At 31.9% G+C, this 14,963-nt stretch overlaps 1 protein-coding gene across 3 annotated transcripts in view; it reads left to right on the top strand.

The window, feature by feature from the left end:
* Positions 1 to 14,743, top strand: part of LOC124353978 (dual specificity mitogen-activated protein kinase kinase 4) — a 62,883-nt gene extending 48,140 nt beyond the window's left edge. For all 3 annotated transcript variants that reach the window (XM_046804078.1, XM_046804079.1, XM_046804077.1), the window contains 2 exons: positions 7,130 to 7,356; positions 10,841 to 14,743. In XM_046804078.1, coding sequence (XP_046660034.1) covers positions 7,130 to 7,356; positions 10,841 to 11,006 — 393 coding nt within the window. In that variant the 3' untranslated portion in view covers positions 11,007 to 14,743. The remainder of the gene's footprint in view (positions 1 to 7,129; positions 7,357 to 10,840) is intronic.
* Positions 14,744 to 14,963: the final 220 nt, after the last annotated feature.

The following is a 14,963-nucleotide window of genomic DNA, read 5'->3' as shown; positions in this document are numbered from 1 at the left end:
TCTTGAACAGTTGTTAGCTTTACATCTCTTTCTCTAATAAATTTATCTTTGTTCTTTTCAATCCAAATATTCGTGTTTTCTAGTACTGAGTTTATAATTTCATCCGTAAATATTTTGGTTAGGGTTTGGATATTTTTTGCAGATCTACTTACACAACCCATCCGCATTCTCAAAATATTTCTGTTGGGTGTACGCACTTATCTCTCAGGTTCTACATTTCATAAAATATCACGTCCTTTACTGATGTAAGCAAGTTTTCCATTGATTATAGGTAATATGTTATTATTCATACGTTTTGCTAAGGGCAATGCTTGTAGGTGATTGAAATTTCATCATTTATTACGAAATTTTCAGTTGATGGAATTGATTCTTCATCATGTTGGAGTTCAATTTCTTCATCAATATCAGCATCACTGAGTTCTACATCAGTAATACCCACATCCTCTTCATCACTGTTTGAAAATAATTCCCTGACAGTTGGCCTGATACGGTCATGTTTTTCCTTTCTTTCCACACTATCTAACAATCGTGATATCCTAGAACGTTCAGTTGAGTCCATTTTCACAATTTATGTTTAATTTTTAAAACGTTTTTAATAGTTACTAACACTTCAAATAGAACACAATAAAAAAATAAATCATAAACAAGAACTAAAACACAAGATAACACTCACAATTCTAAGTACCTGAACGGGCGCTCACAGATATTAACTCCGGTAACTCATAACGTGAACGGGCGCACAGGGAGAAAAACTCCAGTCCTTCACTAATTCTGGAACAATACTGGTGCTAGTGACGCGATGAGGATGGGGGTTGTGCCAATCTCTACCAGGAAGGAGGCTCGTGAAGTAACACAAATAACAAGGTCGCAACCTGCAGTATACTAGTTATTGACAACTAAAATATATCAATCCGGAGGAAAACCCCGTGATGCGCCTGACGCCGGCTTAAAACCATCTTGTAAGCTTTGCTCTTGTATAACGATGCTACTAATAGGAGATTATTTTTTTTATATAGTGATTGTATCTGAATTTGTAGTGAATTCTTTTTAGGTTTTATACTAAATTAATTATAAAACCGCTAACCCAGAGGATAAAAACTTAGATCAATTATAAAACATATATAAAAATAATTAAACAATTCAGATTCTAAATTGTTTGTCCTGCAATAACTTTAGAAACTTAAATTCAAATAGAAATTATAAAAAAGTTAATATATATATATATATATATATATATATATATATATATATTTGTTTTATTAGTACACTAGGTAGAAGTACAGAAATTTATATTCCAGTTATAATTATATTCAGAATTCTAGATGTTTTTACAGAACAGAAAATATCATTTAACCCTTAGCGAGCCACAAATAAATAACCAAAACTACTCCTAAGAGCCATACACCTTAAAAATAAAAAAAATCCCACATACCAAAACCAATTTTTTTTTATAATTCTTATAACATAAAAGGTAAAAAAACGACAAAATATTTTTTTTCACTCTTTATTGTTAATTTACAGCCAAAAAATGGTAAAATCATAATTTCACTGAAAAAATTTGATTTTGACATTCTATGTGTTCATGTATAAAATTAACAATAGTTGAACACAATTATTGTAATATTTTACAAAAAACAAGCATATAGTAATTTTTATTTAGAGAAAATATAAAGAATATAGTAAAAATGTATATATACAAATTAAATGAAAGCAATGAAACTAAAAAAAATTTGAATTTTCCAAGTACAAAATAAAGAACACACTACATTTTACAATATTATAACATGAGAAAACTTATAAATGATACTTATTGAAAGTGAGCTACATATATGTGATCCTTAGGCGTAGGTTTGTTGTATGTGGTACAGCTCAAAACACAGGTCAGGATGCAAGGCAGGCTTCGACGCACACGTCTTGCAGGCATAGTTCGTCTCACGACGCAACCCCCTCTTAGTGCACACAACACAACGGAAATACTTTGGTCTCTTCTCCAAAAAATGACGTCAAATAAGTCTTTCTTCCTGGGGTCCTTGTGTCAAACGTCTTCCTTTTCTCTTTGTAGAATTGGCTGCCATTTTCTCACTTACTAAGTCTCATACCAGTTTTTTCCTGAACTGTTGGTGTGTTAGTGGTTTAGTGTTACTTTTTATTTGGATGTGTTTGAATAATAAGTATCAATTTCTAGCATTTTCCCTTTCAAGAGTTTCATTACGTAATGAAGGAGTTTCTAAGGGCTCAAAATCACTGTCACTAACACTGTCATTTTCATCACAATTATGTAAAATAATAACTTCGGCTTCACTACTGATTGATCCCTCTACGAGTGCACTACTAAAAGAAGCATTCATTATTCCTCCCACAAAGTCTTCAAACCCTTGATCGTCTATGTTTGCCATTGCTAAATCAAGAATCAAGATCTTTATTAGTCTTTAAACACAGTACACATATGCAATTGACTTCGTCAAAATTCTTATCAGTAATAATTTACAGTTATTTTGTACAACCACTCTAAAGTTAAAAATATTAACAAAATAAAATATTTAACAAGGATAATAAATTAATAAATAATTAACAACAACAACATAACAAATAACAATAACAAGAGAATAAAAACAACGAAAGAATGAAACGTGTCTAAAAACTTATATCACTAGTATCACAGGCAAAGTATTCATTGACACAATAAAATGCTTTTTCTTTTAACCAGCTATTAATTACAGACTTAAACCTATCAGTACTAACTAACCAAGCTCCTTCTGGCAATTTATTAAAAAGTTTTATTTCCATATAAATGTGACTTTTCTTAGTTTTTTGTAGTCTAATTGGTGGTAAGTCAAGCTTATATAAGTTTCTTGTATTATAATCGTGAGTATTTCCTCTGATTTGATATTCATTTAAATTTTCTTTAACTTTCATGAGACAATAAAATATATATATATATATATATACAAGGCAATGTCATAATGTAAAATTCTTTAAAAATTGGCAAACACGTCTCTCTGTCTGGTACTCCTTTAATTATTCTAAGAGCTTTCTTCTGCCATATAAAAGCTCTATTAGATACTCTACTGTTACCCCATAAATTGACACAGTATATCAAATGTGTGTGAAAAAAAAGCATAGTAAGATATAATGAGCATTTCATTACTAACACAGAACTTAAGCTTACGAAGTAAAAATACAACTCTAGCTAACTTTTTACAAACATTTTGTACATGGCAATCCCAATTTAACTTACTATCTAAATAAATACCAAGCAGTTTAACAGTTTTAAAATTTTCAAACATATTATTCATTGTAAAACAAATTTTTTCAGTTTTATTTTCATTTACTACTAAAAAGTTAGCTTGAAACCACTTCACAGCCGTTTTTAACATTGCATCTTGTTCTAATAAAAGATTTTCAATAACATTATTACTATGTAAAAGTGTGGTGTCGTCAGCATAAAGGACAGATTTACATGGAACATTACAGGAAAAGTTATTGACAGCTATAGTAAAAAGAAATGGGCCAAGTACTGAGCCTTGAGGAACTCTATTTTTAATTTCATTAAAGTTAGACTTATCATCACCTTGAACAACCATCTGTTTCCTACAGCCAAGATATGATGATAAAAGATTCAGTTCAATTCCTGTAATACCATAACGAGTCAGTTTATCCAAGATCAAAGTATGTGAAATACAATCGAAAGCCTTGGAAAAATCAATTAAAGTTGCAGACTGTACAGCTTTATTTTCAAAACTTAAGATTATGTCATTAACGACAGATTCAACTGCCATTACAGTGTTACAACCAGGCATGAAACCAAACTGTTCATTACACAAAAGATAATTAAGTGAGAAATAATCATACAATTGCTCCTTAATACAGTACTCGAAGATTTTACCAATGATGGGTACCAAAGATATGGGGCGGTAGCTAGATGGATCTAACTTGTCTCCCTTCTTATATATAGGAATTATTTTTACCAGCTTGAGAGCATTTGGAAAAACACCTTGTTCTAACATCTTATTATATAAATATACTAGAGGATCTATAATAACAAAAATTATTTTTTAACCAAAAAATTAGAAAATCCATAAAAATCTTTACTCTTGGATGAACTAAGTTTAGATATACACAGTTTAATGTCCTGTTTTACAATTTTTCTCCATGTAAATTTTTCTCTTAAAAAACACTTATCAAGAAAATTATTTAATAGTTGTAAAGCCTCACCATTATTTTTAGTAATATTCTTATTGAGCTCATCTGACACACCCACAAAATAGTCATTAAACTTTTGAGAATTTATATTAGATTGCTGACTCAGGGTCAAACTCTCTAAATTAGTTTTTATAATACTCCATGTAGCTTTACACTTATTTTTGGAATTTTTAATGAAATTATCATTTGCAGTTTTTTTAGCTTGGTCTATTTTGTATCTATATATTTTCTTAGCACGGATATAATCTTTTTTGTACGTAGCTTTATTTTTTACATTTACACAGTTCTTAAACTTATCATATATAACCATTAAAATATCTCTCATTTGCTTTAGTTCTGGAGTAAACCAGTTTATTTTTTTTTCCAGATTTGGTTGATTTTCTTTTTACAAGTTTAGTAGGACAATGCAAATTAAATGTATCTGTTAAATATTCTATAAATAAAGTAAATGCATCATCTATATTTGAGAATTCTGTTAAATAATTCCAATCAGTTAAAAATAATTCATCCTTAAAATTATTAACATTATCTAACCTTAGGTTTCTAACAGTACTAAAGTAAACATTTTCATTCTTGACACCACTATTGTCAATAAATTTTGCCAAAATTCCAGCATGGTCTGATAAGTTTGGCTGATATATAATACAATCCCTGTTCTCCACTCCATGGTTAGTGATTACATTATCCAGACACGCACTCTTTCGAGTCGGATGTGAATTGAGACAAAATAAATCATGAGACCTCAACAAATTTTGAAAACTTTCGGCTTGCTGAGTCTTTTTATTGATATCAATATTAAAATCGCCACAGATAATTAGTTTACCCTTATGTTTATTTTTCGCAAATTTAATAAAATGTTCAAGTTGATAAAGAAAAAAACATACATCAGAGTCAGGAGTATGATAGATGCTAGCAATAACAGTACTATTATTAATCACAGCTGCAGTAATTTCAAATACTTTTTCAATACAAAAACTATTTACATTGAAACTTTTAAATTCTATACTATCCTTCACAAATATACAAGAACCCCTTCTAGTTAGGGCAGGACATCTACAATAAATGTCGGCTATTTTGTAACCAGTCGGAACATATAATAAACTTTCATCTTGGTGCAACCAATGTTCATTTAAGGTTATGACATCACAATTTAACTTATCTAATGTTAGTTCTAAAGGTAAAATTTTACTTCTCAAGGACTGAATGTTGAGATGAAACACTTTCAGGAGCCTGAAGTCGTCTGTGATGACTGATGGTGGTTTGCCACAGTCGTCAGCTGATCGTTTCCCGCAGGTGTAGCTACACTTGCAGGTTGACTGTCACCAACATCCAGTGCTTCACAAATCCTCTCCGCCAGCCACCGTTTACCATTCAGATTGAAATGCATTCCATGAGCAGTATGCAAATGTCGTTCCGCACTGCTGGATTCCACAAAGATCACGTTTGAGTAGTCCTTGCTCATGATTTTTAGAGCAGTATTTGTTTTTCTTATCTCAACATTAATACAAGACCATTCTAATAAATCATACCTGTTTGGAATGTCCACCAGTACTACTCTTTTGTCCCTAACTTGGTCTAAAGTTGTTTTAATACCTGAAAGAGCCTTGTCTGCCTCATTCTTCGACACGTCATTTGTGCCACAAATTATGACCAGAACATCCTGATTTTGTGTTAGTTCTTCTTTAATGTTTCTTTCATTTAATACACGATCCGTTCTGCCACCCGGATTCACAAAACCGACTGGTGTAAATTTCTTAGAGTTTTTGTTTGAGTTCCGCAATTTCTGCCTTAGATACCAGGCCAAGTCTCTACCATGGCTATCTGCGCATATTAACAATTTGTTTTCCTCTTGCTCTTCATTTTGGCATTCATTGCTTTTATCTTCCTCCTCGTTGTCAACAGGTCTTAAGACTTGATAAGGATTGTTACAAACAAAACTATTTTGTATTGTAGGCCTATGTTGAGCACAAGGAGTTGGTATAGGTGTAGGCAGTTGTTTGGATTTTCCAAGAACTACAGATGAAAATAGTTTTTCTTGGGTTGTTTTTAATGTTGAATGCTTAGCCCTTGATATGCTGCTATTGATTGGTGTAGAGAAAAGAGGTAAGCTAATCTGGTGGCGCGATCTCTTATGTGGGACAGTGATAAAAGGAGAGTCAGTTTCCTTTTTATTGTTTTTGTATTTCTCAAGTTCTTCTCTAAGCTTAATGATTTCTTCTTCCTTTTTCAATACTATTGTTTCTAGGTTTATTTTTTGATTCCGTAAATTTTTAATCTCTTTTAAATGGACAAATAAGAGTTTGTAAACACGCAAATAATAGCTAGAAACACTTAGTATTCTAAAAAATAAAACTTGACAATAAAGCCCTACATCACAATAATAATACATAAGCTACACTGTACATTGATTAAAAATATTGATTAACATCAAAATTGAAAAGATAAATACGCGGATCGAAAATGGAAGGGCGAATAAACATCTAACCTCATGGAAGGCTACAGGCAGAGTGAGCGCGCGTCAATAGACGTTAGCTCTGCGGGAGACTATGAACATCCGGCCGCTCGCCATTTTGTCGCTCGAACAAGAGCCATGACCTTCAAAATAGACACAAACGGTTGTCCCTTGTTTAACAGTTTTTACTAAGTTTGTTACCCAGAAATGCTTTTAAATAATATTTTTTTAAAATTGATTTTGCGTCAGTGGACGTCGTTGGCTTTTAGCGCTAGTTTAGGCATGACGTCTAGTAACGTCACTGGCTCGGAAAGGGTTAATGTATATAACATCATCTAAAAGTGTCACCTACATTTAGATTTATACCTTTAAAAAAAAACTCCAGAGTAGGTATCTAATATATTTTACGCTTAATACTTCATCTAGATTGCTCTATACACCAGTAGGTGTAATATAGCACTTTGTATGTGACAGCCGGAGAGGATAGACCCGCAACGAGCCAAGGGCTACGATGTCCGCTCAGATGTGTGGTCGCTGGGTATCACTCTGATGGAGGTGGCGACCGGCAGGTTCCCCTACCCCAAGTGGAATTCTGTGTTTGAGCAGCTCTACCAGGTGGTGCAGGGTGAACCACCACGCCTCAGCCCTTGTGACAATGGCAACCACTTCAGCGAAGAGTTCGTATCATTTGTCAACACTTGGTCAGTATTTCTTACTTCTACAAATAGTTTATAATTTAAATTATTTAGAACTTATTTTTGCCTTTTATGTTGCACTGAAAATTTATGTTATATATGATGAACAACTTTTGCAATAAAATTTCTAAAAATAATATTTGTAAGCTCTTATTTGATTTTTATTACTTCTAAATAATGATGTGTAAAATACTTTTACAAATATTCTAAAGTATTTACCATTAGAATTCAGTATTTAACCTATATACTGAATTCTGAGCTCTGAAGACCTCTAAGGATAACCAGGATTATCTATCAGATTGACAAGCGAGCTGTCAATTTGTGTGTTTGTGTACGTGTGTGTGCGCGTACGTACATGTGTGTTTGTTTATTTATGTATATAAACTGTTGAAATAATTATATCTAACCCTTTTATATATGAAATATTATGATACTACTTATATTTTCTAATGAAGTTTGGTACCACAGGGTGAAAGTGTGTTAATAGTTGCCTGGGCACCTGACATTGTTAAATAACATCCTGACCAACTCCAATGGATGGACATTTATTGTAGTTGCTAATTTTCAGTATATAAATCTATTTTGAGGCCACAAAAATATATTTTAATATCAATAAATTTATTATTATTTTCTTTATATCATCTATACACAAGTAGGCACAAATTGTGTTTAATTGCATCTTAAAAACCATACAAATTAACAAAAACTGCATTACTCAGTGCTAAACATCTATGGATTTTCTTATAAAATGGGGAAGGTATTCACTCTGTTTCAAAGGTACTATCTTCAGCTTATGTAAATACTCGTAAAAGTCTAGATAAGTGTTTATTATGTAAAGTAGTAAATTACATACAGGGATTATTTAAAATATCTGACAGTTTTAAATTTAAAATAGCTTCGACATTTATAAAACCTTTTGTTGCATGTTTATTATTTCTTACAAAGTCTATCATACATCAATTAATAAAATATGTATAAAAAAAAACAAAAAATGAAAGAAAATCTCATTTGTTATTGGAAAAACTAGCTTATACAAGTCGTGCAGTGCACAAATTTTATTTGACGTACACTTTTAAAGTCACAAAGGAAAAATTCATAAACAATAAAATGAGGCTGACAAGTTATCCAATGAGATTTGAGTACAGTTAGTTGCTTCATCTTGGACCAAATCAGTTTCATAGCTATTTGGTTTTTTTTTTTAGTTTATGGAAAATACCGCATTCTTAGGTAACACTCTTGGCCCACTTTACAGTTCACTCATTAAATTAAAATTTATGGCTCAATGACCCCACAATACATTGTAACTTTGGTACTATACAGCGAGTCTGATCAATATTAGTAATTTTGTTTTAATCCATTAACCCTTGAGGTGCTGGAAATAAATTTCTATATTTTCCCCTAGCACGCAAATAGCTTTTAAAAATTAATGTTAAAGTTCTATTTTAATTAATATTTCTGAAGTTATTATAGAAAGTGAAAAAAGTAACCGTTTAAAAGACACTTTATAAAAATAAATATCTATGACAAACACTAGGTCTTCACAAAGTTTGTCAATAAAATATTTATACTTAACTCACAAACAAGATAGTGAGATAATACAAACCTTTGAACTACCACATATGAGAATCATGCTCTGTTGTTCACACTGTCAGTTAGTAATCTCAGTTTAAAAAAACACACTAAAAATTCCTTTTAACATGTAGCCTTTTGTAAAGATGCCATAAGACATTTTATATTAATATGTTAACTGTGTCAGATGTCACAGTACACTTGCTGTCTTATAAGGATTACTCAGTATAGATCCTCATTGGAGATGTTAAACTAAATGTCCAAGCTTTATATGAAATAAATCAATCCAACAAAGTAACTTTATTGCATGTATTTATAAGATACAGGAATATGTCTGATTAAACTTCACCATATAATTTGTTTATTCTTTGATTTTATTCTTGCCACCGTAGTTACTCATAAGACTAATGTAACCACTTAACAATATCAATGTATAGGTATGTTAATGTGCATATGGACAGGTAGATATAGAATTTCTTCTTGCCACCGTAGTTACTCATAAGACTAATGTAACCACTTAACAATATCAATGTATAGGTATGTTAATGTGCATATGGACAGGTAGATATAGAATTTCTTCTTGCCACCGTAGTTACTCATAAGACTAATGTAACCACTTAACAATATCAATGTATAGGTATGTTAATGTGCATATGGACAGGTAGATATAGAATTTCTTCTTGCCACCGTAGTTACTCATAAGACTAATGTAACCACTTAACAATATCAATGTATAGGTATGTTAATGTGCATATGGACAGGTAGATATAGAATTTCTTCTTGCCACCGTAGTTACTCATAAGACTAATGTAACCACTTAACAATATCAATGTATAGGTATGTTAATGTGCATATGGACAGGTAGATATAGAATTTCTTCTTGCCACCGTAGTTACTCATAAGACTAATGTAACCACTTAACAATATCAATGTATAGGTATGTTAATGTGCATATGGACAGGTAGATATAGAATTTCGTTCCATCATAAACTGACAGGAGAGGTTCACTGAAACGCTCAGCCAAATGTAAACAGATGTTTTCTTTAATATACATATTGAAATCTACAGTATACAACCCATATTTATAAAAAAATATTTTGCAAATAAAAATGTTTTTATATTTACATTTATTAGCAAAACTTTTCCTTGAATCATATATCACTTGGAACTGTTATAATGGCCAATCAAAATAGATGACCAATCAAAGAACTACAGAGTCAGGATGTCTTGCAACCTATAATATGGTAAAAAAAATCATGGAAAAGTCAGGGAGTTTCACAATAGATGGGGAAAATTATCCGGTTATCCTTGTAGGGTGTCTACCGGTCACGTAAGTCCCGGTAGGGTTACAAATTTTAATTGGGGTTCACAGAAATCATAGCTTATGACTGTCACAGAACTTTTGTGTGCAAAATATGTTTTATGGGATATTGATAATAACTAGTCATGTGTCGAAGACAAATCTCGAATCTACAGTAAGATTTAGGTCCAAAAAACTATCAACAAGATTTAACTATAGAATTTGGAGAGACTCACTACATCATTAATTATTGGCTGCTCATCAGTATACAAATTACCCATTACAAAAACGTTTTTGTCATATTTTGCGTATGAAAAATCATAAATATATAATCTTGTAATTGAATAGTCTGAGTTTCAAAAATAGTATTTTGCTATTTTATCCACTAAAAAGACTCACGTATTATGATTTTCTACTATTGAACAAAATTTATTAACCGCTATTAAAAAAAAATAATTTTAGTTACCTTGCTTAACTTTAGAAAGCTCTTCAAATGTAGATATTTTTGTAACATGTTATGTTTCAGAGGATTTTTCATAAAAGGGTTAACTTTCTATAAAGTAAAATTTTAGAAAGTAATAGCTTTTTGTTACTAATCTCACCTTGTTTGTACTGATACAGTCTGATCAAGGAGGAATTGCAGCGACCCAAGTATAACCGGCTGTTGGAACACCCGTTCATCTGCCGTAGTGCTGAGAGCTCGGTGGACGTCGCACAATACGTCAGCGAGGTACTTGACCAGATGGCAGACAATGGAGCAACAATGTTCACCATGAACCAGCCGTGAGAGCGCGAGCCAGCGCACGCCTCGCCGCGTCGGCTCGTCAAAAAGCTCACCGCGCGCTGCCTTGCTTTCCTGCAGCGCTCACCACGTAATGTGCAATAGACAGAACACTGTGCTTTCTCTCCTAGTGTGTGAACGGCGGGGCTTAAGGAAACCAATCCATCTTTTGTCATTTTCTGATTTGTTGACTAATATTATTTCATTTTTAATCTCTTTCAAAGAATGTATTTAGAAATGCTGTGTTTTACTATCATCAGAATATACGATAACCATGAATATAAGAAAAACCATGTAAATGAAACAGTATCACAGGATAAGATCAAGTAATATGGGTTGAAATTTCATTAGTTCCTTTAAAGATATATTGTGTTTGGTTGCAACAATATATCAGTGATATTTGTTAATTTTATAAATATTAAGGTTTAAAAATTAACATTGAAAAATACAAACAAAATAAAAAAGTTGCATTAGAATTATAGCGTACATACGAACTTCAAACAAAGTTCCTGATGAAAGTGATGAAAGATGAAACATTATACAATCATTTAAATATGTTCCACACTAACATTGGAGAAAGTATGAGCCTGTTTCACTGTGTGTTAGGTTCCTATCACGCCTCACTTCCGCTTGTTTCCTAGATTGCTGAGACAATTGCCTTTGGAAATTTACTTTATAAATACCCAAACTATTTTAAGCCTGAAGGAAAATGTTTGAGCAAATTCACTGTTTATGTTTTTTTATTATGTTCTTAATAATGTGTGAGATTTATATTTGATTACAAACTCATTATACTCATTTTAATTGCATTTTGTCTGTAATAATTCAATTACAGAATGTGCAAGAAATCAGTTCAATACCACTATACTGTATGTAATATACATTACAATGTCACGACTTCCCCAAACGCTGGTTAGGTGTGTCAACTTCATTCTTATTAAAATGTTTAAATTTTTACTGTAGAAAACTCTATTACCTCTAATTTCCTTCATAGCCAGGTCTCCTGTCTCGAATTGTGAAGGATCCGATAAATCTGTTTCCATTCAGTGAGTCCTTAGATAGGCAGTTCCACAAACTTGAGTCTTCTTCACAAAATTACTTAGTAGTGGTAAAAATCTATTGCCCGTGAGAACTAAATTTTAATTATTTTAATTTTAGGGAGTTACTTTAGCAAAGGGGGTTTGCCTGCCATCTTTTTTTCTGAAAGCAGTTTTCTCATTATTGTACAATGTTCAACCCATTGTGTGTGTGTGTTTAAATATTCAGAAAAAGGGACATTGAGGAACATTGAGTCTAGTGCTGCTAGCTTCTGTCTGCTAGAGTCTAGGAACAATGTGAAGAGGGAGTTATTACCCTCAGCAAATGCCTAAAGCCGAGATTCTGTGAGGCTCCTCCCAAATATCCAAATTTTCAAACTTGGCAGAAAAACTAAATTCATATTTTTAAAGTGTTTCCATTCTAGGCATTTTGCACTTAAAGTTTACCTGTAGCCTTGTAGCATAAAAAAACTAATGTAACAATTTTGAATTTTTACAAAAAAAATAAATATATTTTATTTTATATGTTTTGTAGCACTGCTTGATAAAACGGGATTAGTACTTGGAAGTTTTTGTTGCAGGACAACCTTTCAAAATTCTGTATAAACCAAATAGTGCATATGTCATTGATATAGAAATAACGCCTATGAACTCAGTTGTTTAAAATTAGTATAGGAATAGCCTTTTATTGCCCTGTGTGGATGGTAGTAGTACAACTTATTGTTCATACATTCTGTTATGTAAATGTTATTTATTCATTAAAAAAATATGTTGGTAAGGTTTTAAACAAAACAAAAACAAAGCTGATACACAGTTAAGTTGTACACTTACCATTTGTGTAGTTTGACATGTGAAAAAATCATCTCTTTATACAGGGTTTGTATATAAAGTAATAAGACTGAGACTGTTAAAAATAATTTATTGATCCAATTGGTATAAATTGTTTAAACAACCTTACATCGCTGCCAACAAAATTCCTCAGCTGCAAATGTTTCCTAGAAGTCAGATACCTTATCCAGGAACTCTTATGATAGCTCATTGGGTGGTGGAAACTTTTAGGCTTCGTTTGGGCTTTGGAACCAGAAAGTCAGCCGGGCTATATGGTGGCTGTGAAGGTTTCACCCCTTCTGGTAGTGAAGCTTCCAATGATTGGCTTTGTCCGACCCTTTCTGTTTTGACAGCTCTGTACAGGTGGTGCACCCGACACCTCAAAAAGACATTGAAAATTGTCTTCACCTTGGCCTTATAAATTCACACTTTCTTGTAGTGCAGGGAGTTAGAAATGTGTCACACCAAACTTTGGCTTTTAATTCAGGGTTGTACTGGAACATTACTTGTCACTTGTTATTGTGAGGTTTAAGACAGTCTTTGTAGATTTTCTAATCAGTCATAAGAGAAGACTGTAGACACACTCAGTGTTAGTATCATACATATACTCAACACCATAAATGATAAGAAATGTATTGCTACCCAACACAATAAACTAAACTGACTACTACTGTTAACTGACTAATAAACTTTACCTGTCTTTTGTCAACACGATTGTTGGTCAACAGTGAAGGTGAATCTATTTCTCTGGACCAAATAAAGTGATATGAACCTCCCAATATCACATCTTGTCAATGTGCATATATACAAACTCTAGGGTTACATTTATAGGAAAGTGAATTAAAAACCTATTATGTTGTAATAAAATGCAAATATTTGTTAACAAGTGAGCGTTTGGGGAATGGATCACCTCAACCCATCTATTAAAATATTAACATTGTATTGAATCTGTATTCTCTGATCGCCCAAATTGGTGATGACACCTCACATTTTAGTATTCACTTTCTTATGCTAAAACTCTTAATTACTGATCTTCAGTATGGTGAAATTAATTAATTATATGATTTTTTATAAAAAGCCATGTGAAACTTTGCCTGATCTAAAATAGCACTCTTAGTCACTTTTAGATTCACTAAACTGTAGTTGTGATGCACAGATATTACATAACTATAGAACATGCTCATTCAGAATCAGATTATGGTAGAAACAAAGGCAATTTTACTCGATTTAGTCCAATCACAGGTTGCTCAACTTAGGGTAGTGATCTCCTGAATATATAATAATACCAACTGTAAGGAGGGGTCTTATACTGCCTAATATTTTATATTTTTGTTTATTTTGAAGTCAACTTGCTATTGTCTTTTTTAAGATTGATTTTGCACAATGAAATATTCATAAAATGTACAAAAACTGGCTTGTAGATGACTTGGTACAAATTTACCACTGCACTATAGTAATACACAAAAATACACTTTTAGCCCTATTAAAAAAATATAGAAAAGTGTTTTATTAGGAATTGAAATGTTAAAAATCAAAAATGAAAATTGGAACAATCAAAATGGAGAGCAAAGATTTTAAAATTAAATTCATTACGTTCTTAGCATTAATATATTCTATTATAGCATAGGGTTAGATATTAGTGGCAATACTAGGAGATACATATAGACTTATGTAAATCGATTATGATTACTATTATTGAGTTGTTGGAATATTGTAATAATGTAAGTATGATGATTTGTTAACTTGTTATATTGTGTACATATTGATTGTAAATACGTACATTTGTGTACATAATGCTGTACCATGGCTTGACTATACATAATTGTACAGATTCTTGTGGTCCTACATATTTTATATAAATAAATGACTGCTGCTGAATGTTATGTCCATTATTGTAATTTCCTGTATTTTCTTGTTTTGATGTACTTCTTTACGTGCACAATTTTTTACATCTTACTTCTTCTACTTGTAGCGGATCTATTTTTATTGTTTAAAATTTATATATAATTTTGTGGTGATTTTCACCACGTATTATTTCTATTGGCAGGGTAATTCAATAAACACAGGCAGGTGATTAGTTAATATGTGAGAGAGAGAG

The sequence above is a fragment of the Homalodisca vitripennis genome, chromosome 2 (assembly GCF_021130785.1).
Source record: "Homalodisca vitripennis isolate AUS2020 chromosome 2, UT_GWSS_2.1, whole genome shotgun sequence".
NCBI classification, from domain to species: Eukaryota; Metazoa; Arthropoda; class Insecta; order Hemiptera; family Cicadellidae; genus Homalodisca; species Homalodisca vitripennis.
This window is presented reverse-complemented; position numbering and strand designations above follow the sequence as displayed.